The sequence below is a fragment of the Triplophysa dalaica genome, chromosome 21 (genome assembly GCF_015846415.1).
Source record: "Triplophysa dalaica isolate WHDGS20190420 chromosome 21, ASM1584641v1, whole genome shotgun sequence".
In the NCBI taxonomy this organism is placed as follows: Eukaryota; Metazoa; Chordata; class Actinopteri; order Cypriniformes; family Nemacheilidae; genus Triplophysa; species Triplophysa dalaica.
This window is the reverse complement of record NC_079562.1, coordinates 191,806-200,000: the sequence shown is the minus strand read 5'-3', so window position 1 is coordinate 200,000 and position 8,195 is coordinate 191,806. Positions and strand designations below refer to the sequence as shown.

The window sequence follows — 8,195 nt, the reverse complement described above, 5'->3', positions numbered from 1 at the left end:
GAGTTCTGTTTCATTTCACATTATAATTCCAGCAAAGCTTCAAAAAGCACACGGCCTGTAATCCTCTGCATGTAAAGACACAGCAAACGCTCATCTTCAGCAGAAACACAGCACAGACTGATGTTTTAATTCCGTCAGATTGTTTCACGGGTTACAATCCTTCAGTCATGACAAACCTTAAACCTTCTCACAGGCTTTTCCAAGTGTGTGTTACTCTTTTTCCATGACATAGATTTTTCCTTTTCACTATTAAAGAACTGGGCTCATGAGAACACGTCCAAATCCATCAGGCCGTCCAGATTCAGAGAAAGTCAATCTGAGAACTGTTATTAGAAGTTAGGAAGGGTGCGATTTAACGTCTGATGTGAACTGTAGAGATCTCTGTGATGAAATCTCGTTGGTTTTGCTTCGGTGTGTCTTTCATCTCTTTATGTCGAGAAAATTCTCCTTCAAAACTGTTCAATTCACCTGAAAACATTCTCCAGAGTTTCTTGATGTTCCTGTATGATCTCTCTCATGTGCAAACAAAATTACATTCACAGATGTGTGATGTTGTGATGTGAAGTGTTGGGTAAGTTACTCTCTATTCATTACTAGTTCAATAGTGTCATTAGATTACTGCACATATGACTCTCTCCAAAAGGTATCTCATTATTTATTTCTATATCCTATATTAATTGAATATTAAGTGATTCATTGATGGACATGAAACGGCTCTTTTAATTCATTCAAATAAATCATATCACATAAAGTAGTATTATTAAGTATTATTAATTTACAAATGTGAGAATTATACATTAAAGCACAGATTTTAAAGTTAGATTTATATTTTACACATATTATATACATTATCTTGTATTTTATATGTTACATACTGTAAAGGATTGTGAAGGATGCTGTCGTCCGCGTGGTGGCTGGTAGTTTATTCCGCCACAGGTTGCAAGCGATTTGGTGCCTCGCTGTGATGGAACTACCAAATTACAGAAAATTAGAGTAAACCCTTATTTTACTTTTCAAGGGGAAAGTAATTAAATAGCAGTACCTGATGAATTAGTAACTAGTTACACCCAACACAACAGTGATGATCTCTCTCTCTCTCTCTCTCTCTCTCTCTCTCTCTCTCTCACACACACAGTGATTTGATTTACGTTCAATATAATGTGACTCTATATGCATGTTTGGTTTCTCACATCTGTAGTAAAAAGTGAACATTGTAGAAGAATCATTAGATGATTGGAACAGATTTTCCATGAGCTGCAAATGGTTGTGTAGTGACACACGTGTAGTTACAGTGACATCATATCTGTTGAGCAGTAGTTCAGAGTCTCTCAAAGAGGTTTTGTTTATTCAGGCAGTAATGACCTTTGGAGGATGGGGAATTCCTTTGAATGTAAACCACAGAAGGATGATGGTGGTGTTCATTGGGTGGGTGGCAGGAACCCTCTTATTAAGAGACTCTTTCCATTTCCCCTCTGTTGTGTTTTAGAGAAACTCTCTGCTTCTCTGTCACCTCTGGAACACACACTGCCCTAGGTTTACTCTCGGATTCTGTTCTCCATACATGTTTACCTCAGTATATCCCTCCAGGTACCTGAACAGATCCTTTTACGTGACGACTAAAGTGAAGTAAAAGCGCACATGGACATTGCTAGAAAACCTATGATGGCTGGCATTGCTCTAATCTTTGACTCCTTTCTGTTTCCAGATTGAAGCTGCTGGTCGATCAAGAAATAAATCACCAGGAGAAAAAGGAAGAAGAGAACAACAAGAAAGTCACAAATCTGAAGGACGAGCTGTCCAAGCTGAAGTCTTTCGCGCTGTTGGTCGTGGATGAACAGCAGCGCGTCACAGAGCAGCTGAGCCAACAGACGACAAAGATCCAGGAACTCCAGAGCACTGCCGCTCAGACTCAAGAGGAGCTGAGCGCCACCCTCGGCCGACTGGACGAGGAGGAGAGCAAAGTCCTGCGCATAGAGGAGGAGTTACGCAACCAGGCCTGCCATTTCCACCAGGAGCAGGAAGCCATGACGGCCAAACTGAACAATGAAGATGCTCAAAACAGACAGCTGCGGCAGAAGCTCTCCTCACTCAGCCGACAGCTAGACGATCTTGAAGAAACCAACAAGACCTTGCACAGGGCAGAGGAGGAACTCCAGGAGCTGCGGGACAAAATAAGTCGTGGGGAGTGCGGCAACTCCAGCCTGGCGTCTGAAGTGGAAGAGTTGAGGAAACGAGTGCTGGAAATGGAGGGGAAGGATGAGGAGCTGATCAAGATGGAGGACACGTGCAGGGACCTGAACAGAAAGCTGGAGAAAGAGTCCAACCAGAGCCACAGCTTAAAAGCGGAGGTGGACAAGCTGAATCACAGGATCATGGAGCTGGAGAAGTTGGAGGACACTCTGGGCAAGAGTAAACAGGAGTGCCGTTCATTGAAAAGCAATCTGGAGAAAGAGCGTGCTACGACCAAACACATGTCCAGTGAACTCGATGTGTTACGAGTCCGAATCAAAGAGCTCGAGGCTGTCGAGGTCCATTTGGAGAAGACAGAGCAGACGCTGAAAGAGGACCTGACCAAACTGAAAACGCTCACAGTCATGCTCGTGGACGAGCGCAAAACCATGTCCGAAAAACTGAAGCTGATGGAGGATAAAGTGCAAAAGAGCACCGGCAAACTGCAGGCGGAACAAGACATGGTAAACACTGTCACGGAGAAGCTGATCGAAGAGAGTAAGAAGACGCTGAGGTCAAAGGCTGAGCTGGAGGAGAAGATGTGTGTCGCCACTCGAGAGAGGGATGAACTCAAAGGTCAGCTCAAAGTCGAGGAAGAGAAGAACACTGACCTTCAATCAAAAGTTAGCATGATGAAGAAAAGACTTCAGTCCTTGGAGGCGGTGGAGAGAGAACTGCTGAGGAACAAATCCAAAGAGGAGAACACAAAGACTTCGCTTCCTTACCACTACCAACAGGAAGACAACAAAGTCAAAGACTTGACGCAGGAAGTAGAACGCCTCCGTAGGAAGCTGAAGGACATGAAGGTGGTAGAAGGTGATCTCTTAAAGACAGAGGGGGAATTTGAATCGCTGGAAAAGAGATATTCCAACGAACACGACCGGGCAAAAGCTCTGATGGAGGAACTGGAGATGTCCAGGAAGGAGCTTTCCAAATACCAGCTGGCTGAGAAAGAAGAATCCAATCAAGAGCACGTGCTGTATAAGCGTCTCAAAGAGGAGGAGGCCAAATCCAGTCATCTGACTCGAGAGGTAGAAGCTCTGAAAGAGAAGATCCATGAGTACATGGCCACAGAGGAGTCCATCTGCCGCTTGAAAACGGACCACGCTACCCTACAGAGAAAACTCTCCCAGCAAGAGGTTCGGAACAAAGAGCTGGCCAGAGAGATGGAGTCGCTCACGCGAGAACTCGAGAGATACCGTCGTTTCAGTAAAAGTCTACGTCCAGGCATGAACGGAAGACGCTTCTCAGATCTCCAAGTGTCATCAAAGGAGGTGCAGACCGACCCGCCAGACACTCTGTCCCCAAACTACAGGAACCTTCCACCACTGGAGCGCGCTCTGGTCAATGGCAGATTGTACGTAGAGAATGATCTGGAGGACCAAGTCAATTACAATGAGGTAAACCTCACAAAATGCACTCAGACACCTATCAACAATGTCAACAATCTCAACAACAACAACATGAGGAGATCTCGGGGGCCTTTGCTTAAAGCTAGAGAGCATCATCATCCAATGAACAGCGGCCATATTCAACAAAGCGACGTGTTCCTTACACACACTCCTGGCCAACCTCTCCATATCAAAGTGACCCCTGACCACGGGCACAACACGGCCACTCTAGAGATCACAAGTCCCACCGCCGAGAGTGCTCAGTCCTTCACCAGCACTGCAGTCATCCCCACGAGCGGCACTCCTCCCAAACAGAGGATCACCATCGTTCAGAGTCCGTCCATCTCGCCTTCAAGCAAGGCCAAGGGTTCGCCTCCCCCCGAGGGTCCCTGCGGCCCCGGCACGCCTGATCGTTCCATGTCACCACTCACCTTGGCTGCCTATTCCCGTTCTCTGACCTCTGACTCCTGTGGATCGGTAAGCCCGGACCGAGCCCTGTCTCCCATTCAGATAGTGTCCGTTACCACCGGCTCCCCTGACAGGTCGCAATCCGTCGAGGCCCCAGAGCTCACGGGAGGTCATAGCGTTTTCCGCGTGAGCCCAGAACGGCAGAGCAGCTGGAAGCTGCAGAGGTCCAACAGCTCGGGTCCCAACGTCATAACCACTGACGACAACAAAATCCACATTCACTTAGGAAGCCCGTACATTCAAACTGTGAACGCCACGGCCCAAACCATCGCCCCCTATTACTCGCTCGGGCCGGAGCAGAGAGTTCCCATACTGACCAATGGCTCCACAGCCAAGAGCAACAGCAAAATTACCAGCAGCATTGTGATAAAGCCCACATCCGGCCCCATCTCACGACCCGCACAAATTACAGTAAGTAACATCTGTGACTGACTCAAACTCACTAGAGTTGCGTGCCGCCTTCCCGTCTCGTGAACTGCTGCCCTCCAGACCCTCACGTGATTTCTGTGTTCCTCCGTCATTAATAATGAGTGACGTGTTGATGTGCATGATGTGAAAAACTAAAGTCCAATGAGGTTTCACTCACTCTGAGCTTTAGTGCACTTACTGTGTTTGCATTAAAAATCACTGATTGATGTACAGTTTCTTTTTTATTTTATTTACCACATGATGTTGTTTTTCAAGTTTAATAATTAAAGAGAGAATGTTCACAGAGGCTTGATTTATTTATGAACTGTTTGAGTTTTGAATTCTGTTGAGACACAGAAGCGGTCATGATGTCATTTCTTTAGAAGAACACATTTCACCACTAAAACAGTTCAAAACTCAAGAATATTACGTGTCATGTCTGGAGTCTGAACATATTCTACATGTTTCATATTTCACGATTGTGAATCAGGTAAAGTAGGTTAAAGTCTCCTTGAGTTTATTGGCTGATGTCTTTAGTTACCGTTGCCATGCACTCACACAGTGAGAATCTACAGTTTTGTGTAATGATATCATGGAAAACCTTCAGCACGCTCATGTCTTTACTGCACCAGATTTCACTCCAAAAGATTCTGTTAGACTATCAAGTTTTCTCTGCTTCTCTGCACACACTGCGTGAGTGTGTGTGTGCGTCCGTGCGTGAGTGTGTGTGCGCCTGTGTGTGTGTATGTGTGCGTCCGTGCGTGAGTGTGTGCCTGTGTGGGAATGGTAAACCCTACGGTATGGGGACAAAATGTCCTCACAAAGATGGCATTATCCAAAACCTTGTCCTTGTGGGGACAGTTTTTGGTGTAGCTTATAAATCATACAGAATTCACTTTTTGAAAATGTGAAAGAGCAGAAAGTTTTGTGTGATTGTGAGGTTAGATGATAGGAATGTGATAAACAGTTTGTTAAGTATAAACAGCATATTGTCTATGGAATGTCCCCATAAAACATGGAAACCCAACATATGTGTGCGTGTGTGTGTGTGTAGGTGTGTGCGTACGTGTTCGTCCATCTGCGCGTGTGTGCGTGTGTGCGTGCATTTGTGTGTATTCATGTATGTGGAGAACAATGTCCAGCGTTAAATTGATTCATGCCGGTATTTGTGCATCTGGATTGTGTGTGTGTGTGTGTGTGTTTGTGTGGGTGTTTTCAGACTGTATAAACTGCATGTTCATGAGGGTTTGAGAACAGCTGTGATCATGTCTCATCTCACACACACACACAAACACTCACAAACACACACGCACGCACTCACACACACACACACACACACACACACACACACACACACGCACGCACTCACACACACACACACGCACACACGCACTCACACACACACGCACGCACGCACACACACGCACGCACACACACACACACACACACACACACACACACACACACACACTCACAAACACACACGAGAGAACACACACAGGTTGTTATCAATCAATGATGGTTATTTGTTTTGTTAGTGCCATTTGCTGGTTTAGGGTGAAGATCTAACACAAAGTCACTTGACACAAAACAACACAAATGTTTCTGCTGGCAGATCAGGAGCTGAGGGCTCCAAACAGAACTCTTGTTTGGTTTCTATGGTAACAGCAGCTGTCTGTGGTTTAATGAACGGTCATTATGTGCATGTACATGCCCTCTGACTCGCTGCAGAAGTACAGTGTGACCCACATTTCAACATTTCTCCCGTCTGCAGACATCACTCACAGCCTTTATCAGATGATCCCCACATGTGTCTCTCAAACAATATCTAAACATCCTTCGAAAGAAAATCAACAGCAGTTTTGTTCGCAGAACATTGTGTTAAATGACATTTTAAGCGTGAGCTTCAATAAAGATTTAGACAAGATGTTTATAACAGTAAAGGCTATAGAAATATGAACCACATATTTAAAGAAATATATTTGAAGTTAGACAGTTGACAGTCATCAGTCAGACGTAAAGTCATAATATTCTTGTGGCTCTTTTTTAACCAACCCCTAGTCCTGGTCTGACCCAATCCCTGCCTGGAAAACCACAGCTGGGTGTGACGTCACTTTACTGCGTTCACATCTGTGTTTCTGTGTTGTGAATATAAGCATAACTTCATACAGCTGCAGAATATCACTTTTAAACACAAAGAGATGAAAAAGAAATGAATGAAGAGCATTGATCGCACTGTGTCAGAAGGGACCGTTAAAGTGACAGCAGCACCATCTTGTGGACACAAACAGTACAGCACATCTCTGTCAACACCGCGCTTCAGTTCACATTTTTCTAACACAATTAAACACAGAACTCAGTTTAAAAGTGGAATGTGTTCAGCTCTGGTCAGCTTTTTTAGATTATACGTTAAGTTAAGATATTATTAATTAATAAAACATGAAAGAAGAAAATACAGTAGACTGAGCTGCATTCACAACATGTCAATGAGAACATTCTTCTCATCTTCTCATTTTAGAAGGGTTGATTTTGATTTTTCATCTCTGCTCTGACAGGTTCCTCTGGAATCATTCCGTCGTCCTGGACCGACCAGAATTCCCAAACCCAAAGGTCACAATTCAGCAGCAAAAGGGTCAAACAGTGGCGCTCAAACTGCACTGAATCATGGGAAACGTGTCCAACCTCAACATGTAAATCAAGCCACCAAATCATGATCACATCCAATTATCATGAAGAAAAAGACTTGTTGTTTATTTCACCTTTGTTTTTTTGTTTAGAGACTTTGTATCTAGTTTATGTTCACTGTTAAACTACTGACCTTTATGTTTATGGTGCTGAATGTAAGTGTATTTTTAAAAGACATGTAATTAAAACTCACTTTATTATTATCAACATGTTTCATTAGGAATATATGAGACACGGTGAAGCACAGAAAGCACAACAAAGTTCCAGAGCATCTGTCTAGCAGGGTTCCTCTCTCTCTCCCTCTTCTGTCAGAACATATATAATAAATATATCATAATAAATGTACTAGATATTACTAAATATAACAAACCCCTCCCCAATAAAAGAAAACAAATGTGAACTCTTACAGTAAATATATTTTAGCATAAAACAGTCATAAGTAGAACCGGCCTAGGTTGTGCAGAAACTACATTTAAGCACGGAAAGAAAAACATTCAAATAAAAGCCAGTAAAAAGTGTTTTTGCACATCAGAATTTTTTTTATAAAATTATAATATCTATTAAAAAAAAAGACATGTATTTAGAAAGTATCTGAGTATTAATACACGTATTGCAATCCAGTCATTCCACATTACTTCTAACTCAGCACTGCTATGAGCAAATCAAAAGTCAGTTCGTTACAGTTATGCACCAATCAGGATCTAGTATCCTCAAGTGTTGTGGGCGGAGTCAGTTCGAATGAATGACACAGGGATCACACCACACTGAGGAAACTTCTTAATCTCTTATGAGTGTTCACGGCTTTATTTCATTCCTGTTTCATTAGTTTTAAACTCTGTAAAAGGTTATTTTCCGTCTCTTTAGTTTATTTTAGCTTTACTTTGTGAAGACAAGATCGTGTTTTGAAATGACTGATCAGAGTGGAGATCCCAGAGCCTCAGGCCTAACTCACAGGTGAGGATAAACATGATATATTTATACATATAAAGTTACATACAGAATAATACACATGTC

At 43.3% G+C, this 8,195-nt stretch overlaps 1 protein-coding gene across 2 annotated transcripts in view; it reads left to right on the top strand.

The window, feature by feature from the left end:
• The window catches only part of filip1l (filamin A interacting protein 1-like), a 21,370-nt gene extending 13,996 nt beyond the window's left edge, over positions 1-7,374 (top strand). The window contains exons 1-3 of one of the 2 annotated variants that reach the window (XM_056735399.1): positions 1,499-1,587; positions 1,706-4,499; positions 7,052-7,374. In XM_056735399.1, the coding sequence (XP_056591377.1) occupies positions 1,562-1,587; positions 1,706-4,499; positions 7,052-7,210 (2,979 nt within the window). In that variant the 5' untranslated portion in view covers positions 1,499-1,561 and the 3' untranslated portion in view covers positions 7,211-7,374. Of the gene's footprint in view, positions 1-1,498; positions 1,588-1,705; positions 4,500-7,051 lie in introns of those variants that run through there. The other variant, XM_056735398.1, reaches the window with a different exon arrangement.
• Positions 7,375-8,195: the final 821 nt, after the last annotated feature.